Source organism: Ceratotherium simum, chromosome 2 (assembly GCF_057802395.1).
Source record: "Ceratotherium simum simum isolate JZ-2026a chromosome 2, ASM5780239v1, whole genome shotgun sequence".
Lineage (NCBI taxonomy): Eukaryota > Metazoa > Chordata > Mammalia > Perissodactyla > Rhinocerotidae > Ceratotherium > Ceratotherium simum.
In genome coordinates this window covers 26,504,530-26,531,021 of record NC_141901.1, presented here as the reverse complement: position 1 = coordinate 26,531,021, position 26,492 = coordinate 26,504,530, and the positions used below count along the sequence as shown (strand labels likewise).

The following is a 26,492-nucleotide window of genomic DNA, read 5'->3' as shown; positions in this document are numbered from 1 at the left end:
GGAGTAATAGAGAGCCAGATCATGTAGTATGGGCAGCCATTGGAAGTTTTGAGCAGAGGACAGTTAATTTTGATTTATGTTTTGAAGGGCTCCTTCTGGATCTCTCAGTGGTGAGAAAGACAGAGGGGCAGGGTTGGGAGTACTAGTTCAGATAGGAGCTCTTGCAGAGCCGGAATGATTTATCAGGTGTCATTCCAGCCTAGATAAACTGCCCCTAGGGACTATCCATTATGTGAGATCTTTTTTCATTTCAAACGTAATAGACATAAAAAACAGTATTTTAAAGCAAACGCCTGTGTAACTACTATCCAGCTAAAGAAGTGGAATGCTGCTTTTCCTCCAGAAGTCCCCATGCACTCTTCCTGATTACCACCCCTTCTCTGCCTGCTTTTATGGAGCACTTCCTTTCTTTTTTTGACAGTTTTACTACCTGCATTTTGAAAGATCTAGTTTTGCCTGTTTTGAACTTTATATTGGAATTTTGCAGTATGAACTCTCTGCCTTGCCTCTTTTTCTCAACCTCATGTTTTTAAGATTCATTTTGTTGCATGTGTTGGGGAAGAGGGAGAATCCCCCCTCCTCGCACCCCCTCCCTTTTCCTTAAGGTTCTTATGGCTGGTCAAATAATTAAAAAGGCTGGTTAGCAGGAGAAAATCAAACAAAGTTTAATAAAATTATACATGGGAGAAACTCAGGAAAAACTGAGCAACGGAAAAACTGAGCAACTCGGCCATCTGATTAAGCTACTCACTTAAGTATCTTCAGCTAAAGACAAGGAGGATGTTGGGGTAGTGGTTTGGGATTTCAGAGGGGAGGAAGACAATTTACATGGAGCTGGAAATGCAAATGTTTGTCAGACAACTATTTACTGGGCCACCTACAGAGAACGGGGGCCAAGAAACAGAATTTCAATAAGATGGGCTTGTTGGTGCCCATCTTATCACACCTATTTTACATTATACTACAGCTATCATATGCAGCAGGCTTACAGCTCCTTCCTGGAACAGTCCTTCTATGTTAAATTCTTTTAGGCAGTTTGGGGAAAGGTGGAATGTTCTTCCTGTGTCTTCTGAGCCTTTATTGTCTTCAGCTAGAAATAATCCACATACCAGAGTGGCGCATCTTGGGGCGGCCTGCCCTGACCTCCATCACATATAACTGGTTCATTCATTTTTATGGCTGCATAATATTCTGCTGTGTGAATATACTATGATTCTCTTTTTATCTATTCTCCTATCATCGGACTTTTCCCACTTTGTGTACAAGATTTCCAATTGCTCTACTTTCCTATGAACACTAGGTATTGACAGACTTTTAAATTTTGGTCATTCTGGAGTAGTGATATTGTACCGTGGTTTAATTTGCATTTTACTCATTAATGAGGTTGCACAACTTTGTATATGTTTATTGACCATTTTTATTTCATCCCGTGTGATAAGCCTAGTGAAGTCTTTGTCCATTTTTTAATTGAGATATATATATATGTGTGTATATATATATATATATGTAGGCATTATTTATATGTCTTAGATATGAGACCTTTTCCCCTTATATGTGTTACAAATATATTATCCCGTTCTTTGACTTGTCTGTTCATTATACGATATCTATTGATGAGCAGAAATTCTAAATTTTAATGTAGTCATATTTATCAATATTTTTCTTTGTAGCTTCTTCTTTTTTGTGTCTTGTTAGATAAGAAATCTTTCTTTACCCTAGAGTCGTGAAGTGAAGACAAGCCTTTGTACTTTTTTCTAAAAGACTTATTGGCAGAAGTTTTTTGTATTTGGATTTATAATCCATCTGGAATTGATTTGTATGTAAATTCATCCCCCCCCATATTCCTAATTTTTGTAGCACAGTGTATTGCAAAGATGTTTTGTCTCCACCTCTCTGCAACCATACGTGTCTGTTTATGGCCTGTGTGTTCTGTACTGTTGGTCTATTGTCTATACCACCTCATTTAATTATTCTAATTTTAAAATAATTCTTATATTTTTAAAAAATTCATTTTTTTCCTCATATAGGTCCTCTAGGCCCTAATAAAAGGCAAGTTTTTGACTTCTAAAAGTGCGAGCAAGACATTAGACAGTGATGAACTCATCAAAGATGATGCTATTCTGGAAAGCTGTTTGCTGGCAGTGCTTCTTAACTTGCTCCCTTTAAACCATTACATTATACTCTTGAGCAGTGTTAAGATTTGTAGGTAAAATGTCTGACCGTGAATTTTTGAGCATAGATTATAAATTTTTTATGAAACAGAGTTATTCATCATTCCTAAAACAAACATTTGTTGAGTACTACCTTATTCTAGGTCCTGTGCTAGGCGTTAGAAAGGGAACCAGTGATGTATTTGGAAGTCCCTGCCTTCATGGAGCTATCTTTTGGAGGCGCCAGACAAGTAAACTGGCAGTTTCGATCCATTGTGATAAGTCCTGTGAAAGAGGCATGTTCAGGGCACCATGGGAGCATGTATTTAGAGCCTCTTACACATCTGTCTAGTCTGAGAGGACTGGAGGAGTCCACATCTGAGCAGGGTCCTGAAAGGTAAGAAATTTGAATTGGCAAGGTCAAGTGAAAAAAGGAGGGTCCCGTAGGCAGAGAAGGGCAGTTCAATCAAGTATGTGGGAAAACCTGGAGTGAAAGAAGAGCCTGGGACATATTGGAAACATTATAACACTGCTTGTAATATAGCAACTCTGTCTTAGAAATTACCATTCCTGATTTATAGGGAGTAATCAGCAGTTTATCTCGGACAATTAGTAAAAGCTATTTCTAGTTTTTAAATGATTTTCAGGGGGCTCTGATTCCCTTCTTTTAACCTTGAAAGACTATTTGCATATAAAACATACAAAGGAATTACTATAATATTATACACCCCCATCCCCTTGATCTTTTCATCTTTTCACTCTAAAAGATCTAGGGGATAATGTGGTAAACTTCATTCATAATTGACTTCAGTCATCCATTGAGGTGAGAGAGAGTGACTTGTCCAAAGTAATATTCTAATAAGTATCAAAGTTAATTGAAATGTGCTTCTCAGAAATATTTTCCTGGGGCTGGCCTGGTGGCGTAGTGGTTAAATTCACGTGCTCCGCTTCACTGGCCCAGGGTTCGCAGGTTTGGATCCTGGGTGTGGACCTGCGTACTGCTCATCAAGCCGTGCTGTGGTGACGTCCCACATACAAAGTGGAGGAAGATGGGCACAGATGTTAGCTCATGGCCGATATTCCTCACACACACAACAAAACTTTCCTTCCTTTAGGAAGGTTTCACTGCTTTGAAGCTAAAGGCTAAGTGGAAGAGTATATATGTCTTTATGTTTTTTTGTGTGTGTGTGTAAGGAAGATTAGCCCTGAGCTAACATCGGTGCCCATCTTCCTCTACTTTATATGGGATGCCGCCACAGCATGGCTTGACAGGCGGTGCATCGGTGCGCACCCGGGATCCGAACCTGCAAACCCCGGGCTGGTGAAACGGAGCGCATGCACTTAACCGCTACACCACCGGGCCAGCCCTTGTCTTTATGTTTTGAGAGGAGCAAAAACGTGGGAAATAATTTTCAAATGATTTAAAGAGGTTTGACTGCCGCACCCACTTGAATTTAGAGAAGACTAAAAGGGAGAGACGTAATGAAAGAGAAAAGCATATGAGATGGGAGGAGTTGATTCCCTCTCTTTAACCTAGTGGTAGGAGTTGTAATAGACTGACTGGCCTTGAGGTCTTGTTTGCACTAGCAAAGACTTGCCCTTCTGACAGTCATTAAATATTGCCAAATCCTTACAAATATTTGTTAATACTTTTTTCCTTTATAAACTTAGTTTTACTGACAAATGCTGTTTTTTTAAATTTTTTATTCAAGTGTAATTGACATACCATAGTATATTAGTTTTAGGTATACAAAATAGTGATTGATATTTGTATATATTGTGAAATGATCACCACAAAAAGTAGTTAACATCTGTCACCATACATAGTTACAGAATTTTTTTTCTTGTGGTGAGAACTTTAAGATTTACTCTCTTAGCAACTTTCAAATATACTATATAGTAGTATTAGCTATAGTTGCCATGTTGTACATTACATTCCCTAGACTTAATTTATTTTATAACTAGAAGTTTGTACCTTCAGACCTCCTTTACCTTTTTCGCTTCCCCCACCTGCTGCCTCTGGCAACTACCAATCTGTTCTCTGTATCTATGAGTTTGGGTTTTTTTTGTTTTTTGTTTTTTCAGATTCCACAAATAAGTAAGATCATACAGTATTTGTCTTTCTCTGTCTGACTTATTTTGCTTAGCATAATGACCTCAGGGTCCATCTATGTTGTCACAAATGGCAAGATTTCATTATTTTTTATGGCTGAATAATGTTCCATTGTGTGTACGTGTATGTGTGTGTGTGTGTATATATATATTTTTTTCCTTTTTTATTTATCCATTTTCTTTATCCATTCATCCTTCAGTGGACACTTAGGTTGTTTCTGACAAATGCTTTTCTGTTTGTTTTCTTCTGCTTTTTTATTTATTACTTATTGTGAAATAGTCTCCAAATCCATCCTTTACTTTTTTTTAACTTTTCTGAGTTACTGGATCTACTTTAGCATTTTTTTCCAATTATAATTATCATATGTCACCACTAATTTATTTCCCTATTTTGAAATTTTTAAAAATTCCTTTATGAATATGAATGTTCTAAATATCTTCATCACAATAACTTTAGCCATTGGGGACTTGTTTGAAATAGGATCTTCTTAGCCTTTCTCTCAAGCAAATTGTTAATCTTAATCCTCTAAATTTTGTATTCCTCTAGCCTTTCTCGAAAGCCGGTTTCAGTTCTTAATCCTCACAGTTGAATAACATTTCTGTAATTAAGTTTTTGGATATTGTTACCGATCAATTTCTATGTATTCTAATCTTAGAGTTCTGCATTACGTGATCTAACTGACCTGTGTATACTAAAACCTGAAACACCTTTTTGCCATTTTTTCTACAGTATAAAGTAATTTCACCTTGAGCATAGAGCCTTTTAATATATGTTTTGTGAATTTAATTGTTTCTCTCTGAACCTCTTTATTGTTCTCAGTTTTATTTTGAAATTGGAGACCATACTGCTTTAATAAGAATCTGATAGCATGATAGAAGGCTTAGTTTTCATCTGTTAGAAACTTTACACTGCTGATTTCTATCTGACTTGTATTATACCATTATTTTTAATTTTTTCCTGACACATTTTACTAAGCCAGCCTTTTTGTTAATCTTTATCAGTATTTGGCTCCTGGTGGGATAGTAACTTGCGGTTAGCCATATTGAACTTCATTTTGTTGTGATGTATTATTTTTTAAATATATTGAGGTCCCTCGTGTATCTTTCTTTCAATGAATTAGCAACCATACCCAGTCTAGTGTTCCTACGACCTTCTACAAAATTAATGAGCATATTCTCAGTTCCTCCATTCAGGTTATTGGTAAAGGTATTAAGTAGTAGTTTTATAGAGTGATTCTTTTTAAGTTGATTTTGAGTCATTGAGTTTAGGATGTAATCTTACATCTTTTTGTGTATATTCATTCTGTCTATCTCAACACTCAGTCACATACACAACTATTTGCTATTCCCTGACTTCAGGTTGCTAGACCCAAAACAGACAATATTCACTTAGGGAGGGAGTGACTCATATGGCCTCTTTGGCATTTGACCTAGTCACCAGTAAGTGCAAATGTGATAAACCAGAGAGGTTGGCACAAGGCAAAAAAGCAAAGCTGGCTCTAATACCAGTGCATGCCTGAGAGATATCCTGGATGGTATGGCCTCCCATGGAGCCTAGTGACTGACTTGTTGGGCTTTCAAATCTTCATCTAGAATCTACATCCTATCTGTAAGTTTGTTGATTAAACTGAAATTTCATTTTAGAGAAAATTGTGAGATTTATTCAAGAAAGCTAGACATCATGTATGTTTTCCTATTCTACATGACTAGTCATTCTTCACAGAAAGAAGTTAATAAATTATCTTAACCTGTTTCACTGAGACATAAAGATTGCTCCTTAGTGTAACATATTTTTCTAGGTAGTTGAAAGTTGGTATTTTGGTAAATTGTGCTAATATTTCCTCATGTAACTGTGATGGTTATTCTTAAATAATAGCATTTGGCATTTATCCCACAGTCTATATTTCATTTACTTGAATATCAATATGATATTTATAGAAGGGAGATCATTTGACAAATCATCTGAATGAATTGCTACCTTTTTTATATGTTCACAAATCAATAAGTAATTTATGTTTTGTTAGTGATTATGATATAATGCCATGGATTGGAAGTTCTCTCTTTATCATTGGAAATAGAAGCATTAATGGGGCAAGTACAGAATAAGTATTTTAAAAATCAATATAGGGCCGGCCCCATGGCTTAGCGGTTGAGTGCGCGTGCTCCGTTGCTGGCGGCCAGGGTTCGGCTCCCAGGCGCGCACTGACGCACCGCTTCTCCAGCCATGCTGGGGTCGCGTCCCACATACAGCAACTAGAAGGATGTGCAACTATGACATACAACTATCTACTGGGGCTTTGGGGGGAAAAAAAAAGGAGGAGGATTGGCAATAGATGTTAGCTCAGAGCCGGTCTTCCTCAGCAAAAAGAGGAGGATTAGCATGGATGTTAGCTCAGGGGTGATCTTCCTCACACAAAAAAATAAATCAATATAGGACCTTATATGTGTGTTTATATATTTACTAGTTTATATATTTGAGACAGCCTAAAAGATAGGCTCCAAGAACCTTTTTTTTCCAACCCGTTCAGTTGAGGCACCTCGCATGTCGGGTTAGCATCACTTCTTGCTCGGATTACTGCAGTTACTTTATGAACTATCTCTTACTAGTCCACTCCCATCCTCATTTCTACACCAGAATGATCTTATTTCCATGCTTAAAATACTTTATTGAGTCCCCGTTGTTTTCAGGATAAAGTTCAAACTCTGTAACAATTTTTATAATGTCTGTCATGATTTTACCCTTGCTTTCTATCCAGCTTTATCTCTTGCCACTTTATATCTTTTATTCTATTCCCTGAGTGTGTCATTGTCTCTTGCCTCTGGGCCTTTTTACTATAAGTACTCTTTTTTTCTTGTTTCTTTGCCTTTTCCTCTTTCTTATTCTAGAATCTTCATATTTCAGTTTAGGAGTCACTTCCTCCAGGAAGTCTTCTCTGATCTCCCAAGTCAAGGTTAGGTGCCCCTATAGTACTTTATTAAGTCTGTGAGTTCAGGGACCACATTTGTCTTTTCAGGCTTTCATTCATATTGCTTAGTATTTATTGAATAAATTAATACACAATTAGTACTTCTTAGACTTTTCCACTGACAGAAAAGAGAAAATTTATCCCCTTTGTGTACAAAAGGGTACACAAAGATACCTGCTAAAAGCATGCAAGTTTCATTAAGTTTTATATTTTATTTTTTAAATTTCAGCAAATTTTATTATTTAGTTTTATTTTTATCAATTTAAAATATGAAAAAGTTTATTAAATTATATAATATCTCCCTACATCTCCAACTAAGATAGACACTACTGAAAGATGTGTTGTGGTATACCACCAAATTTTATTTCTCTCAATTTCATTATTCTGTTGCTTGTCTTTTCTCTTTTTGATTGGCAAATCCTTTCTTCAGCTATGTAATTAATGCTCATTTTGTCACAGGTGATTTGGTTAACTTGCAGCACCACTGTTTATTTTATAAAACATTTTTAATCAAAATTAGTCCCTACTTTAATGACTTAAAATTTTATTTACAGCCTCTAAGCACCATGACTCAAACTGCTTCCTCCTTGTTTCTGCTCCAACGCTACCATGCTCGTTTTCAGTAACTCTTTCTGCAGCTGAAGTTAGAGGGAATGTGATCGAGTTCTTTTGCAAAGCTTTTAGAGTAATTTTTTTTTTAATTTCAAATATTTTTGCTTTCATTACATGTGATATATGTATAATATCAACAAAAAGGGTACAAAGATATTACTTTGCAAATGTAGCCCCACATTTTTATTCAGGATGCATTGAGAATACAAGTAAATAGTCCTTAACTTTCAAATTGCTGTATTGAAGTAGGAGCACAATGTGTTGAGCTCTTATCATCACTAACTAAAGTGTGTTGGGCCTGTTTAGTGGTAATAAGAAAATATGATGTGCTGTTAAGGTAGATGGACTTTTGATTGCATACGTATCAGACACAGTAAATTCATATGCCTTGAACTGTGCAGTATTTTCAGCAAAGGCTGTGTCTCCTCAAAATGGATCACGTTTAGGACAAAGAAAGATGTTTTTAGGGTGAGCAAAGGATGCTTTAATCACTGGGGAAGAGAAGTAGTTAGAGTGATGTCAACAAGATGACAGATTAGGAGCTCCCAGGAGTTGTCCCCCCACAAAAACAATGATTAAGCAACTAATTACTCATGAAAATAGCTCTAGGACCACTCTGGAGTACAATGGAGAAGCTGCAGCAATTGAGTGGAGCCCAAAAACTGATAATAGCTGCATAGAAATCATAGGAAGCATTTTACCTTTACCTCATTCCCAAGTCCGATAGAGCTTGACACCAAGAGGGATCCTCTCAGCCGTGACCTCGCCTCAGGGGGAAGAAAAAGAGCAGTAAGACTCCCAGCAGCCGTCAAGGAACTCAGTGGCTCTCTCCACTGCTGTGGACACCTGCAGCTTTTGCCACCAAGGACCTCCTCAATCTTCACCAACGTTGACCTCAGCTGCCTGGAATCCACCCCACTGAGTCCCCTTGGAGTAGCCACCACTGCATCCTCTCAGGAAAAGAGCCGCTGCAGCACCGTTAGATGGGGGCTGGAGCCACCTCTTTGCCCCCTCCCACTCGCAGGCTGGGGCTGCCATGTTCTCCTCCTGCCCCATCCTGGCACCACTGTGTTCATGCCCCATATCCTTGCTCCACAGCTGTTTCACATGTGCCTGGACACTGGTGCAGCAGCTGATTTGCATGTGCCTTCACCCCACACACTGGTACTGATGTGCATGTGTCCAGCACACCCACATTCTGGACACTGGTACCACTGCTGTGCTCGTACATGCCCCGGTGCCAAGAAGGATACCCTTGGCCACATCTTCCCTCCACCGGGGAAAAGGACAGCAGGAAGACCCCAGCAGCATTTTAAATTATCCAGTCAGAAGAGAAAAAGAATGAAGAATAGTGAAGAAAGCTTATGGGATTTATGGGACACTTTCAAGGGAACCAATATACACATTATGGGAAGAGGAGAGAGAGGGGGCCAGAAAGCTTATTTAAAGAAGTAACAACTGAAAACTTCCCAAATCTCAGGAGGGAAATGGACATCTAGATTCATAAAGCTCAAATGTTCCTAAACAGGATCAACGAAAGAAGACTGCACTGAGACACATTGTAATCAAATTATCAGAAGTCAAGGACAAAGAGAGAATTTTGAAAGCAGCAAGAGAAAAGTGACTTGACACATACAAGGGAACCCCTTAGGACTGTCAGCAGGCTTCTCAGCAGAAACCTTACAGGCCAGGAGAGAGTGAAATGATACATTCAAAGAACTGAAAGAAAAAACTTGACAGTTAAGAGTACTATACCTGGAAAAATTATTCTTTAAAAATGAAAAAGTCTTTCCCAGACAAACAAAAACTGAGGGAGTTTGTTACCACTAGATCTGCTGTAGAAGAAATACTTAAGGGAGTTCTTCACATTGAAATGAAAACATGCTAAACAGCAACATGAAAACATAAATCTCACTGGTAAAGGTAAGTATAAAGACAAATATGAATTAATGTAACACTGTAATAATGGTGTATAAATATTTTAGCCCTAATATAAAAGTTAGAAGATATCAATTTCTTAATGGATACACAATATAAAAAGTAAACTGTGACTACAAGAACACAAAGGAAGGGGAGTAGAATTGTAGAGTTTTTGTGTGCAATTGAAGTTATCTACTTAAAATAGATGATTATAATGGTAAGATATTGTATGCAAGGCTTAAGATAACAACAAAGATAAAACCTCTAATAGATACACAAAAGATAAAAAGGAAAAAATCAAAGCAAATTACTGCAAAAATTATAAAATAACAAAGGGAGATAGCAAGAGAGGAAGAGAGGGACAAAACATCTGCATAACAGACAGAAAACAACTAACAAAATGGCAATAGTAAGCCCTCACCTATCAATAATTACTTTAAATGGATCAAATTCACCAATCAAAAGACAGAGAGTGGCTGAGTGCATTAAAAAACAACAAAAAAACAAGATCCAAGCAATATGCTATCGACAGGAGACTCACTTTAGATTTAAAGACACACATAGGCTGAAGGTGAAGAGATGGAAAAAGATGTTTCATGCAAATAAACCAGAAGAAAGCAGGGGTGGCTCTACTTATATCAGACAAAATAGACTTTAAATCTAACTCTGTCTTGATGCAAAGGTCATTATATAATGATAAAAGTACCAATTCAACAGAAAGAAATAATCATTATAAATATATACTCACTTAACATCAGAGCACCTAAATATATAAAGAAAAGAATGACAGATCTTAAGTTAGAAATTGAAAGCAATACAGTAATAGCAGGGGACTTTAGTACCCCACTTACAGTAATGAGTAGAACATCCAGATAGAAAATCACTCAACAGCTGACTTGAACCACACTATAATTATAGACCAAATGGACCTAGTAGACATATACAGGACATTCTGTCCAACAGCAGAATAATCACATTCTTCATGAGCACACACAGAACATTCTCCAGGATAGATCACATGTTAGGTCACAAAAGAAGTCCTAAGAAATTTAGGAAGATCTTAATATCAAGTATCTTTTCTGACTACCAAGGAATTCAGAAATCAGTAACAGCAAGAAAATGGGAAAATTCATAAATACATGGAAACTAAACAACACACTCTTGAACAACCATTCGGTCAAATAGGAAATCAAAAGGAAATTTAAAAAGTACCTTGAGACAAAGGAAAACAAAAACACAACATACTGCAACTTATGAGATGCAGCAAAAGAAGTATTAAGATGGAAGTCTGTAGTGATAAATGGCTGTATTAAAAAAGACGGAAGATCTCAAGTAAACAACCTCACCTTACACCTCAAGGAACTAGAAAAAGAAGAAAATCTAAGCCAAAAGTTAGCAGAATGAAGGAAATAATAAAGATTAGAGCAGAAATAAATAAAGTAGAAAAAAGTCAATAAAACTAACATTTGTTTTTTTAAAAGATAAAATTGACAAATCCTTAGGTAGATTAAGGAAAAAATAAAAAGAGAGAAGACTCAAATAAAATCAGAAATGAAAGAGAAGACATTACAACAGATACCTCAGGCTATTTTGATTATTATGAATAATGATATACCAACAAACTGTATAACGTAGAAAAAAATGGATAAATTCCTAGAAACATACAACCTACAAAACTGTGTCAAGAAATGGAAAGCCTGAACAAACCAATAACAAATAAGGAGATTGAATCAGTGATCAAAAACCTCCCAACAAAGAAAAGCCCAAGACCAGATGGCTTCATGAGTGAATTCTATGAAAAATTCAAAAAAGAATTAATACCAATCATTCTTAAAGACTTCCAAACTCATTTTATGAGGCCAGCATCCCCCTAGTACCAAACCAGACAAAGACACTTCCAGAAAAGAAAACTACAAGCCAGTATCCCTGATGAGTAAGATGCAAAAAAAATCCTCAGTAAAATACTAGCAAACTGAACTCAACAGCATGTTAAAAGCATTCTACATCATCACGAAGTGGGATTTATCCCTGGCATGCAAGGATGTTTTAACATATGCAAATTAATCAATGTAATACAACACGTTAGTAAAATGGAAATAAAAAGCCCACATTATTATCTCAATAGGTGCAGAAAAAGCATTTAACAAAGTCAATATCCATTCATGATTAAAACTCTCAACAAAACAGGCATAGAAGAAATTTATTCTCAATGTAATTAAGGCCATATGTGAAAAGCCCACAGCTAACATCATAATCAGTGGGCAAAAACTGAAAGCTTTCATTCTAAGATCCAATACAAGGTACAAGGGAAGGATTCTCAATCTTACCACTTCTTTTCAACATAGTACTGGAAGCCCTAGCCAGAGCAATTAGAGAAGAAAAATAAATAAAAGACATTCAAACTGGAAAAGAAGAAGTAAAATTATCTCTGTTTGCAGATGACATGATTATAATCATATACGTAGAACCCTAAAGACTCAACAACAACAACAAAACTGTTAGAACTAATAAATGAATTCAGTAAGTTGCAGGACACAAAATCAGTGTACAAAAATCAGTTGTGTTTCTATATACAAACAGCGAGCTATCAAAAAGGAAATTAAGAAGACAATCCGATTCACAATAGCAACAAAAATAATAAAATAGGAATAAACAACCAAAGAGCTGAAAGACTGTACACTGAAAATAGAACATCAATGAAGGAAATTAAAGACACAGATAAATGGAAAGGTATCCCGTGTATATGAATTAGAAGAATTAATATTGTTAAAATGTCCATACTACCCAAAGTGACCGACAGATTCAGTGCCTGTCATAATCCCAATGGCATTCTTTACAGAAATAGAAAAAATCAATCCTAAAATTTGTATGGAATCACAAAAGACCCCAAGTAGCCAAAGCAATTTGAGCTAGAAGAACAAGCTGGAAACATCACACTTCCTGATTTCAAAATATATTATAAAGCTACAGTAATTAAAACAGTATAGTACAAAACAGTATAAGGAAAGACATGCAGACCAGTGGAAAGAACAGAGAGCCCAGAAATAAATCCCTGCATCTGTAGTCAACTTTTCTTCAACAAGGGTGCCAGGACCATGCAATGGGGAAAGGATAGCGTCTTCATTAATGGTGTTTGGCAAACTGAATATCCACAGAAGAATGAAATTGGGCCCTTATCTCACACCATATGCAAAAATAAACTCAAAATGAGTTAAAGACTTAAATGTAAGACCTGAAACCATAAAACTACTAGAAGAAATCTTAGGGGGAAAGCTTCTTGACATTGGCTGGGAAATGATTTTTTGGATATGACACCAAAAGCACAGGCATTGAAAACAAAAATAGACCAGTGGGATTGCATTAAACAAAAAAACTTCTGCATAGCAAAGGAAATCATCAACAGAATGAAAAGGCAGCCTAGAGAATGGGAGAAAATATTTGCAAACCATATATCTAATAAGGGGTTAATATCTGAAATATATAAGGAACTTACACAACTCAGTGGCAAAAAAAGAAGAAAAACCCTCTTCAAAATGGAGAAGAGATTGAATAGACGTTTCTCGGAAGAAGGAAGACATACGAATGGCCAACGGGTACATGAAAAGGTGCTCAACTTCACTAATCATCCGGAAAATGCAAATGAAAACCGCAGGGAGATATCACTTCACATCTGTTAGAATGACGTTTTTCAGAAAGACAAAAGATAAGTGTTGGGGAGGATGTGGAGAAAAGGGAACCCTTGTACGCTGTTAGTGGCAGTATAAGTTGGTACAGCCATTATGAAAGACAGCATGAAGGTTTCTCAAAAAATTAAAAATAGAATTACCTTATGATTCAGCAATCTCACTTCTGGGTATACATCCAAAGGAAGTGAAACCAGAATCTCTGAGAGACGCTTGCACTTCCTTGTTTATTTCAGCATTATTTACAGTAGCCAAGATTTGGAGACAACCTAAATGTCCTGCAACGTCAAAGGATGAATGAATAAACAAAATGTGGTATATTTATACAATGAAATATTTTCACCCTTAACAAAGAAAGAAATCCTGTCATTTGTATCAATTTGGATGAACCTAGAGGATATTGTGCTAAGTGAAATAAGCCAGATGCAGAAAGGCAAATACTGCATGATCCCAGTTATATGTGCAACCTAAAACAGTCAAACTCCTAGAAGCAGAGAGTAGAATGGTGGTTGCCAGTGGTGAGGGGGAAATGGGAAGATGTTGGTCTAGGGGAACAGAGTTTCAGTTATGTAAGATCAATCAGTTGGGGAGATCTAAGGTACAGTGATGTGGCTAAAATTAATAATACTGTATTGTATACTTGACATTTGCTAAGAGAATAGATCTGTGTTCTCACCACACAAAAAGATAACTTTGAGTTGATGGATATATTAATTAGCTTGGTTGTGGTGATTATTTCAGTGTACACATATATCAGATCATCAAGTTGTACCTTAAATGTGTACAATTTTCAACTGTCAGCTATACCTCTGTAAAGTTGGAAAAAAAATGTATAAAACCAAAACAATTAAAAAAACAACTGAGCCAGCCTTGATGGCCTAGCAGCTCAAGTTCTGTGCACTCCGCTTCAGCGCCCGGGTTTGGTTCCCAGGCACAGAAACACATCGCTCGTCTGTCAATAGCCATGCTGTGGTGGCGGCTCACAAAGAAAAATCAGAAGAACTTACAGCTATACACAGCTGTGTACTGGGGCTTTGGGCCAGGGGGCAGTGAGGAAGAAAAAGGAGGAAGATTGGCAACAGATGTTAGCGTAGGGCGAATCTTCCCCTGCAAAAAAAACAACTAGTTGACATGATGTTAAAATATAGGAGGAAGGTGGTGTCTCATTAAAAGACTTTAAAGAAACTGGTTTGTATTTGTAAGAATTTGATGGTTTAGAATTAAGGCCTAAAATAAGCATATCTGAAACTGTTTGACATCACAAATTGGCTTTAACTGGAAGATTCTCCTGCAGTCAGTGTTGAATTTTCAAAATCTTACTTATGATAGCTCAACAATGAAGATCTTACTAAAAGGAAGAGCAAAGAATCATTGAAAAAGTAAAGGAGAGGACGAAGTGGCTTTATCTATTGCCTATATCATTTATCATTCAGATAATTTTGGAGAAATGTGTACACATTGAATAGGGAATGAAAAAATTTGAGGCAGTTAACCCTAATTTGTTGTTCAAAAGAGTGGCTATGCTTTGCTATAGGGAGATTTACCAGGAAAATAAGTTTTTCTTAGTCTAAACTTCATTGGAATTGTAATTTTGAAGACTCAGTCAACACTGTCCTTGAAGAAGAGTCTCTCAGAGAATGTTTGACAGAGATTTATATTAAATGTTTGGTTTAAATATATTATCATAAGTATATTAAATATATTATTACCAAATCTAAGTATTAAGCATAAGGTTTAAATATAGTCTGTATTTGGTGTTTCATACTTCGTAAATGGGTTTTTTTCCAATTTTTTTTTCAAGATTTAGGATTTTTCATTGTTATGATATTTGAATGAAATTGCAGTTTATTACATGGTACTTAGAGGAAATAACGGTTCAATCTGTTGAAGGCTTGACATTTGAAACATGTTGGATAGCATCTTATTTTATCAGCCTTGTCAGGTAACTTTCTCCCAGGGCAGCTGTATTTCTAAGGTCTTAGTGTCCCACCTCACTGCCATCCCTGCCTTCCGCTCTGTTGTCCCTTTAGGTTACTCACTAGTGAATTATATCACTTATGAGTAAGTCCTTTTTTTACTGATTGTTTTTTATAAAACCTAGAGTTAATAGTTATGTATTATTATATTTCTTTCTTTAATTTATATGTCATCTTTTCAGTTTTGCATTGTTTATATCCTAATATAAAAATTTCAAGGGAGATTTTATTTGTGGAAGTAACTTAAGATGTTACAAAAGGAAATTTAAACATATCAAATTTATCTTTTATCTTCCTGCATTGTTTCTTAGAATCACTGATAAATTCTCTATTTTATGTCCAAACCAGAGCAAAACAAATTGAGGAATTTTTTGATTAGAATATCGAAAAAATATTTAGAGCTTATTAAAAGAAAGCAAGTATTCCTTTTGAAATGAAAGTTGACTTCTTATATAGTTCCCATGTTGTTCGAGAGGTAGAATTGCATCTATTAAATCAATTATTCAAGTCTCCATGACATGTAGTTAGAGGACTAGTGTTTCCTGCCCAGCAGAACAAATCAGCAATACAGACCTTATAAGGCAAATTGTAAGTTGTTTCTTTTTATTCTTCTTTTTAAAGAATTTTAAGAAGCATAGGTGCTTTTCGTTTAATTTTGCATTTAAAATATAATGGATAGAAAAGTTGTAAAATTTATTTTATAATTTATAATTTGTTTTGATACAAATAAATTTTATTTAGAGAAGAGTATTGTACAAATAAATTAATATTAAAAATATGTTGGCTTAATAAATAAATATCTTTTTAATGTTTATTTTTATGTATATCCTAGTATTTTTCTCATAAACTTTTCATAGAAAATGTTCTTTTGTGACAAAATGGAAAGTAGAATTTAAGTGAATTCTGCATTACTTTCAAAGTCAAATGGATTTGCTCTTGCTTTTACTTTATAAGACTATAATTTTATCATTTTCTTTCCATGACCAGTTTATCTGTAGAAAGTAAAAACAATTGTACCACTATTATTGAAGGTTGAGTTTTGACAAAAGTGGTATTTTTTTTAAGTTTATTTTTTGTAAATGCATATATTCATTTCTAAATATATAGTAAAAATAACCACTAAAGCCAGTTCAGTATACATAAGTAAATAATCATTAATCTTGGACAAGATGAACTTTTTGTATTTTTCTGGTGAGGTATTATACCTTGTACTTTTTTACTTTGCAGTATAGTCTTGAGATACTTCATATAGAGGATCATATAGCTCACAGAGACTTTATTTATATTTTTATTGAGCATTACTAATGAATATCAAGCTTATTCCTTAGAATACTTTTAGTATTTACGTTTTTATTTTATTAACTTTTCAAATATGGCATATAAGGATGTACCATTCCTTTTAGTTTCTAAGCATAGTTCTAAAATTAATTTTAGAATATTTTCAAAAGTATCTTGAATAGAAAATATGATTCCAGTTTTGTAACATATATTTATTTTGAGAAAGCTGAAATCAGTTGCCATAAACTAATTTATAAACTAATAAATATAAAATTTATATTTTATATATTTTATAAACTAAACCATAAAATATTTTCTCATAATGTATGTAGTAAGCTATATTACCTTGATCATATGGCTTTTCCTTATTTTTTGTATTGCAGATTGGCATATAAGGAAGCAGTGTTGCTTGGTGTTAAGACCATGGGCTCTGGAGTCAGAATGTCTGGGTTCAAATCCAGGTTCTACCATTTCCTAGATTTCTGAGCTTGGACAAGTTAATTATTCTCTGGGCTTTAGTTTACTAGTGTAAAGACTAAGATAATGTATAGTACTTACCTGTCATAAAATTATTTTGAGCATTAAATTTTAGTGAAAGAGATTACAACAATGCCTGGCAAATAAGAAGCAGTGGAGATTGGTGTTTCACATTTTGGGTGCAGGGGTCAGTGTGCCTGTATTCAAATCACGATTCTGTCACTGAATGATAATTTTAAGATCTTGAAAATTCTACGTACTCTTTCTGAGCCTCAGTACTTATATCTGTGAAATTGGGTTGTAGTGAGGATTCATTAGATAATGCTTGTAAAGCATTTAAAACAGCCCCTAGCAAATAATAAGCACTCTCTAAGTGTTGATATTGTTAATTTTGTTATTAGCTGGTCTTGGTTTTATTGTTTACCATATTAAAATTTGATGAATTTGGATTATGAGAAAAGAGTGTATTAGTGAATTTTGAGTTATTGACTAACTCAAGCTTGATTTAGCAAATTTACTACTTCAAATATATAATATTAACCTAAATTTAATTAACTGCTGTTAAATAGAGATTTTGAACGTTCTTCTTAAAAGGTAATATGCATTTTTTTTTTTTTTGGTGAGGAAGATTGGCCCTGAGCTAACATCTGCCAATCCTCCTCTTTTTTTTTTTTTTTTTTGCTGAGGAAGACTGGCCCTGGGCTAACATCCATGCCCATCTTCCTCTACTTTATATGGGACGCCGCCACAGCATGGCTTGCCAAGCAGTGCATCGGTGCGTGCCTGGGATCCAAACCGGCGAACCCTGGGCCGCCGCAGCGAAGCGCTCGCACTTAACCGCTTGCAGCACTGGACCGGCCCCGGCAATATGCATTTTTAAATAGCATTTACTTGCCTGCAGTGGACGATCTAGAAAGTTTGAAAAGAGTAGGTTTATGTATAGATAAATTAACCATAACCTAAGAAATACTTATGCAGAATAGCTTTATAAGCAGATTCATAGTATAAATAAGATTTTAGGAGTAAATTTCATCTTATACTGAATGAAAATGTATTTTATATTAGTGAGATTTGAGTTAATGTAATTTAATTTTTTGTTGGTGTATACGATTCATGTCTTTAGGTTAATTTCAGTGTATTTTTCTGTTGCAGTTTTATGCGTAGGTGAGATTTATCAAATGTTTTTATACTTAAAACTGTTATTGGCCAACGCCTAGTTATCATGTCATTTAAAATAGATATCATTTTAATCCTGAGATAAGGATGAAAAATAGAAGTCTGAAGCTTTTTAATATTTTATTTTAGAAAATATATTATTTATTTCTTGTCTACAACCATATTACTGTTTTAAAATTTTAAATACATAAAATATTTTCAGTGAATGTAGAAAATGGGCATTTAGTCATTGATGGATAAAAGGGAGTTGTATGAGTAGTATATTTACATCAGGCATCTTTCACCTTTTCCTAGTGGGGAAAGATTTTCTTTAAAAAATTTGTCCAAATTCACAGTATATATTTATCTAAGAGTTTGTAAGAGTAAGAGATTTACCATTAATAAAGCCTAGTACCTATCATTTGCCAGTTTGGTTTGTATTTAGGCAGTGAAGTCTTTCACATGGAATAGGGTGAGCAAAAGAGACAACTCCCAAATCCTTTATAAGTGACCTGACCTTCGTCAGAGCACCATACTCATATTTCCCTCTCTTTACTAGGCACCCACACTGAAATGTCTGCCGACATTTCTAATGTAACATGCCAAAAACCAAACTTATTATCTACCTCTCTCCTTCCACTTTCCTCATATTTTTTATTTTGGTTAATGACATTACCATTTACCCATTCACTCAAGCTGGAAACTTTAGAATTATCTTCAACTTCTCTTTATCCTCATCCTGTACGTCTAATTGATTGGGTTATTACCAATTGTCCTTGAACAAATTCACCCCTCTTCTCTGCCACCACTGCTACTGCCTAGTTTAAGACCTCCTCATAGTTTGTCACCATTCACTCCCTACTGTATTCCAGTTTTCTGATTGTTTTAAGCAATATAGTTCTACAAGTATAAAATCTTTAGCATGGTATTCACGGTTCTTTGACAGTTTGGACCTTGCTTTCATCTCCAGTCACAGCTCCTCTGGTATATTCTTGATCTTTCCTGAACACTCACTCATTCATTCATTTACAAAGGTTTATGTAACGTCAGCTACATGGCATTGTGATGGGTGCTTTGAGGATGCAGAGGTAATTAAGGCAGCCATGACTATTGCGCATTAGTGCTGTTAGAATGCCATGCCATGCACATTGTTTCTGTGTCTTAGACCATGCTCTTTCATCTACCCTTTTACTGTGTAGTAGTTTCTATTAATCTCTCATGCCCTTCTCAAGTGTCATCTCCTTTCTGAAGTGTTTGTAACTTCCCCAGGTAGTATTTCTTCTTTGTGTTCCAGTAATACTTTATAGTCATACCTCTATTATAGTACTTACTACGTTATAGTTGTTGATAGTTGTTCTTTCCCCCAGCTTAAATTTAAAAATGGGAAGGAGGTAGATCAAAGAGGAACGCAGAAGTAAAATTTGAGGCAAGGGATAGAAAGAGGCAGGAAGAGAAGGAGAGAAGGAAAACAGGAAAAGCAGTGTGAGCAGTAGTTAGAAACGCAGACTGGAGCCAGACAGGATCTGAGTCCTGGCTCTTCTGCTTACTAGCTGGGCACATAGTTTAATATCTCCGTATCTCAGTTTGTAATGGGGATAATAATAGGATAATTGTGACGATTAAAAGAGTTAATATATGTCAAGTACCTAAAACAGTGAATAGCACATAATGTAGGCTATATATGTTTCTTTCTATTTTTATTAGCAATAACTAGCTTTCTTCAGTGAGGTGAGCGATGTCTTCTCTCTCATTTAGTCTAAAAGATGGGAAATTTTCAGACTGCGTATTATCTACCCCTTTGTGTTCACCTAAGGCATCAAATTGCTGAGTGTGTTTTGGGCCTGGGCTAAAAGGGGAGCTCCTGTACGTATTTGCTATTTACAGTGTAACACTGGATATAAGTATATTGAGCATTTTGCCTCTTCATTCCGGATTCTGTCCTGCTTCTGCCCTTCCTAGCTATTAGAAATGCTGATGATAATTGTTCTGTTTTCATTTTTACTTCATCCTTCAGGCTTGATGCATACCACTGTTTTTATGTCATGTGCCTTAGATTCATTTATTAAAATATTGTTCTCTTTCCTCACTATTCTACAGCCTGAGAACGAGTCAGGCAGGGCTGATGTGTGGGTATAACTTCTTGGTTTCAGTAGCAGGATGTGTTCCTCAGCACCAGCCTCATATGCAAATAGCACTTCCACTGTTCCTACCACTTCCTCCCTCACTCTCACTGCCCCTCCCTTCCAGTATCACTCTGCTCCATCCTCCACCATGATACTATTGGCCCAGTTTTGAATAGACTATTATGTCCTATCAGTTCAACACCTGGGATGCCTGGCTTTTCCAAATAATGAAAAGGTGGGAGATTAAAGCACTCATCATTGACCGATTGGTGACTTCATTTTAAACAAATGAGTTAGATGCTGGTTGCCGTGGCCCTTCTGATTAAAGAAGAAATCTTGGAGGAGATGATATTTTAGTTGCTGCTTGAGATGGAGGAAGAATGAGTAGGTTGTAGGTTGTAGAGGATATTTGAGGCTTAGGATTCATTCTCAACTAATCCTTGAGTATTATATGTAAGGTACCTGGGGATACAAAAATGTAGTTCCTTTTGAATTCCAGGTGACTGACGTAGTGACAAATAATACAAATGTTGAAAAGAAAGAGAGATTGCTGAGGATTGGAGAAGTTGGAGAAGATTTTATCTGTTCTCACTCGACAAAATCTCCATGGATGATTTCATGTGTTCTCTTGAGAGCAGATTCTCTTGAGAATCTGGTAGTTCATCATAACAAAGTTTCATTGAGTTTCTGGAATATACAGTGATCTCCTGTCTCTGGACTTTTGCACATGCTGTATCTTCTGCCTGAGATAGTGTTAACTCAGCTAATGCTTACTAATTCTTAAAATATAATCATAGAGGCCATAACTTTCAGAAAAGCTTACTTGATCCTTCAACACTAGATTGTTCCTATGGATTTCATAAATCTTGTTCTTCCCCATTCATAGCCTTCATTACACTACATTGTAACTTCCTTCACCAGATTGTTCATGGAAGACAGGAACTGTGTATGATAATCCCTGGTGTGTGGCTGTGGCTCCAAAAATACTTGTTGGTTTAGTGAATGAGTGGGATATGGTAGAAAGGAGACTTGGTCATTCCTGGCAAGGGGAAGAGGATGAATAAAAACAAGGTGCGTGGTAATAATGTATATAGCTGATTCTGAGACAATGAGCGGAACCATTTGATTGGAGTGTAATAATGAAGAGAGAGGCTGGAGCTTTGAATGCCAGGTTAAGATGTCCAGTTTATTTAATAAAAAAGGGCTATTGAAGCTTTTAGAGATAAGAAGAATAATGTAAGTTCTCACAAATGTTTAAGTAATATACCTGTGCATGGGAAATAATTTTTTCTAATTCTTGTGTTAAACTTTTTGTAATGCTCTTCAATGGACTAAACATATAACTGTCTTATTTTGAAGACTCCTGTTTTTTAAGATTTTTTTCAACATAATTTATAGGGAAAGTTGTAGAAGATTTGAATAAATGCTGTTGAATGAATTGAACAATTTATTAAACTGTGTAGTTTGTTTTTCTTGTAAACTAAACTATTGTAAACTATGATAATTTAAAAGTATAATTCAAGTAAGGCAATAATCTATCACGTATTGGGGTTTCCTTCTTAGTTGTAGCTTAAAAAAGAATAAATGCTTACGGCTGTGACTTTTTTTTCTCTAGTATCTCCAGAGGCAGTTGGATTTTTGTCAGCTGTTGGGGTGTTTATTATCTTGATGCTGCTCCTTTTTCTCTATATTAATAAGAAGTTCTGTTTTGAAAATGTTGGCGGGTTTCCAGATCTTGGTTCAGGATACAGTACAAGGAAGAATTCACAAGATAAAATGTGTAAGTATCATACTGCTTCTCTTATTCTTTTTATCTGTACTATTCTATTATTTTTTAAAAAATATATACAATGAAAATGGTTTTGACATATTGTAAACTAACCTTTGAACCACTATTCTGTGAGAGTAAAAGATCTGTTAAGTAAACTGTGTTCAATTTTCTTTGTTCCCCATGAATTGCTAATAAATTGCATAAAGATGAATTGTGTACTTTCACAAAATGACAGTCTTATTTTTCATATATAAGGTATGCTTTTGAGCCTGTCCTATGAGCAGATATGCTTTAAGAAGGAGGTATCTTGTTGCTTTATATATCTTAAATCCATTGTCCAAATGACTCTCTAGAGGGCTTTCTTTCAATGTCCCTAGAAGGCTTTTGAACGTATTCGCCCTGCTTCTTTACCTGCTTTTGAATTCTCAGCTGATGGATAATTTCATTGTTTGCAGAAGGCGTTTTTCTTTCCCCCTAGTAAGTTAGTGTATGGATAAAGTCTGGTTATGAAAACGAGTGTTCCTCTCCCTCTGTTGGCACCATAGGCATTATATCACGTATTGTTAATAGAGACTAGGGCTGTGATACTGTTCTTTCTCTTAGGGAAAAGCTTTCCTGGGAAAACTTTTTCCTTCACTATTATTTTACATTATTATAAGAGTTCTTTCTTTGCTGTTTCCAAAGACTGGCTTATATAAATGCTAGCAGGAGCAAGTTGAGAATTAGAAAAGCCGGGTGTTAGTTTAGAAATATTTTGAGAAACCAGAGCAGAGGCACCTTGCTTTTCTTGTTTATGGACGTGTGTTGGAGAGATGTTTTTCTCTTCTGATAAGTTAAAAAGTGATAGCCTCATTGTTTATAAAAATCTATTTATTATTGAATTACATCCTTAACTTTTGCATTAGGAAACTATAGTACTTTATGTGGTTTTGATTTGATGAAGTTGACTGTTTCTCATACTTCAGCCACACTTTTTGGTCATTTGTGTAGAATGAACTGGTTAAAGATGTCTCTTTAGCAGCCTCTAATAATTTTCTAGTTCAGCATTTCTGGTTTTTCTTTGGTCTAATGACCCCTTTACACTCTTAAAAATTATTGAGGACCCCAAAGAGCTTTTGTTTATGTGAGTTATATCTATTGAAATGTACTATATTAGAAATTAAAACTGAGAAAAATTAAAATTTTTTTTTTTAAAAAACCAACAAAAGCCTATTATATGTTAATATAAATAACATTTTTTAATTAAAAAAAAACTATATATTTTCTAAAACCAAAAGAAAAAAGTTTGGTGAGAAGAGTGACACTGTTTTACATTTTTGGAAACCTCTTTAATGACTGGTATAGAGGAAAGTAACAACTGATTTCTCAGATCTGCTTCTGCATTCAGTCTGTCGTGTAGCCTCTGGAAAATGCCAGTGTTCATTTGTGAGCAAATGAAAGTGAAAAAGTTAAATATTCTTTTACTATTATTATAAAAATATTTTTGACCCTGAGGATCCATTGGAAAGGTCTTGGGGACCTTCTTGATTTTTCTGAGCCTTGTTTTTCTTTCACTTATTAAATAGGAGTAATAATATTTACCTCCTAGAGTTATTGTAAGATCAAGTAAGATAAAATTTGTAAATCACAGTGCCTTGCATGTAGTAGCCACTCAGCAGATGTTCACCCTCTGCTCTCCCCTATTCTAACCTCAAAATTGTTTAGATATTTTCCGCTTAATGTTTTTCTTAATTTGAAAAGATATTGGTAGTTTGTTAGTGAGATAGGGTAGTTCCCCTACAGAGACTAATAGTAAATAAATTAAAAGTGCATAATAAAAATCATTTTTATACTTTTTCTTGCAGGTATAGAATAAAAAACCAATAGTTTTTGAGGGGAAAATATTGTCTTGCTGCTGTTATGATAGCTATGGAGTGGGAAAAAGTGTCGTTCCATTTAAACCAAGTGGTTTGATTTTTTTTTTTTTCCTGGATGTCTTTGCTTCAACATATTTCTTCCAATGTGTAATGCATTTACAGAAAGAGTAAAAGCCACAATGTGAAATACTAATATTGAGCTGATGAGTAGCAACATTTAAGTAAATATTAAATTCAGATTCCAAAGTGGTTGATATTTTGAGAAGAGAAAATTCCATTATTGCACCTTTTTGGAACAAGGAATTAGAAAATGGCATTTTTCAAAAATTTTCAGCAGAATCTACCATCAGTGTCCTCTCTGGTGAACACAATCAGTAATGCTGTAGAAGATTTGACCACTGCTGTTGGGGAAGTCAGCTATGCCTTAACTGACTCAGTTGCTGAACAGGTAACAAGTATGATAAATGGCTTTCGCCCAGAAGAGGAAAAAACTGCAGCAGTAGAAGCTGAAGACACTTTTAAACAAGAAAATGCTGTGTTACCAGAAGTCTCCAAAAACACTAATTGTCAGAAAACACAATCCAGTTTAGAGCACCGAGCAAATCAAATAAGTTGTTATAATACTTCAGTTTCGCAAGAGCAAGATCAAGGAATGAATGAAGAAAGAATGATTAAACATATTCATGGTAGGCAACAGAGTCTATCAAAATATCAAGAAACCGATAATGCTGGTGATTCTTCTCTGAAAAACCACACGAGTGATGGTAGGATATCAATTATCAAGCAGAATGCAAGGGTTGGATCTGCTTGTCAAGATCTTGAAAGTACTGAGAGATGTAAAAAAATTGGATTAGGAATTTCCAGTAATGGTAAGAATGATTTAAAGGAGGTAAGATATCAAGAAATAAAAGAAAATCATTTAAAGAAAGCTGAAAAACATATTAAAGGTAAAGGATCCAAAGGGAATGATTGTTCAGGAAATGAATATTCTCCAAAAGGTGTTTTGGCAAGCAATAGACATATGACACAGAAATCCATTATCAAAGAAGATATACATCCAGCACTACCAACTAATTCTAAAGATAAGTTACATGGAAAAATCAAAGAACAAATAAATCCAGCAAAATACTGCAAAATGAAAGGAGACATAAAAACAAAGAAAAATGAGGCCATTTCTGCCAAGAAAGGAACAGCAAAGAGTAAAGATGAAAAATATTCTAAGATAGTACCAAAAAAAGGTGAGGTCTCCTAATGTGAGTTTGAGTGATAAAATTTTTTCTTGATATTTTTCAAATTAGGAATACATCTTCCAAATTTCTGATCTTTCCTATACATGTCTATACATGACTTTCTTGAATCTTCTTTCTAGGGGACATTTTTTAAGTCATTCGTTTTTTTCTCACAATCACTTCAAGAGCATTCATGTTATTTGTACACTACTAAGCTAAGTATTGCCCCTGGTTTCTGCATTACTTGGCCAATTTTTAAGGGCCCTAATTTTTCCTAATGTTTTTCTTAATGGCCATTTATTTTACAGCCAGAAACTCCATGGTTTGCTTAAGTAGTGTGCATGCGTTAGTTGGAATTTATTTGGTGTGTATAGTTGAATTTTAAAATTTTATACTTTTGTAACTAACCCCTAAGTCCTTTATACGATGTTGTTCTTCAAATCTATCCTAATAAGAATCTATATCAAATGTTTTATATTTTTCCTTGAGAGTAGTAGATTTTATTTTATTGAATAACATGAATCAGGATATGTCTATTCATTTAGCCATCCATTAAGAATTTTTTGTGACTGTTCTGTTGTTTACAATGAGTATAAATAAACAAGCTATCATTCATGAGTTCCCTATGTAGAATTAAGATTCCAACTAAGCATTTATAGTTTTCAACCACAATGTTTTGACAGTTTTCAAAACAATTAGCCAAGAATTATTTGGTTTTGGTTGCAGAATTGTGTCATACTGCTAGTAATTACTTCTGGTAATCCCTTAGTTATTTCCATTTATTGCTGATCTGATCACAAGGCCAAATGTGCACTGGCTTTTATTTATAAAATATATATCTGGAATTTTTCTATAAATTTAGATTCTCATAAAATAACAAAAAACTGAGTAGTAGTAGAAATGAGGAAGACTTTTTCAGTTCTGCTAGGTGACTTCATACATAATAGGGATCTGCTGTTTACCAATTATATGAATGATTTTTAAATGACGTAATAGAGGCTGATTCAGGATGGATGAACTAATTAAAAAAGAATGCTGAGTTTTGGAAATATGTCCATTTTGGAGTCTATTCTTCTAGCAGTGTTTTGAATGTCAGATTCGGTGGGGTTTGGTAGCCTTGGTTTGGTTTTGGTAGCCTTATTTCTTGAAGTAGCAAAAATAAACAAAATCAAGTAGAATAGTTT

At 35.0% G+C, this 26,492-nt stretch overlaps 1 protein-coding gene across 4 annotated transcripts in view; it reads left to right on the top strand.

The window, feature by feature from the left end:
* Positions 1-26,492, top strand: part of SYT14 (synaptotagmin 14) — a 272,378-nt gene that overhangs the window by 69,243 nt on the left and 176,643 nt on the right. For 2 of the 4 annotated variants that reach the window (XM_087439497.1, XM_087439503.1), the window contains exons 1-2: positions 22,103-22,232; positions 24,068-25,317. In XM_087439497.1, the coding sequence (XP_087295623.1) occupies positions 24,390-25,317 (928 nt within the window). In that variant the 5' untranslated portion in view covers positions 22,103-22,232; positions 24,068-24,389. Of the gene's footprint in view, positions 1-22,067; positions 22,233-24,067; positions 25,318-26,492 lie in introns of those variants that run through there. The other 2 variants (XM_004424867.3, XM_087439514.1) reach the window with 1 other exon arrangement.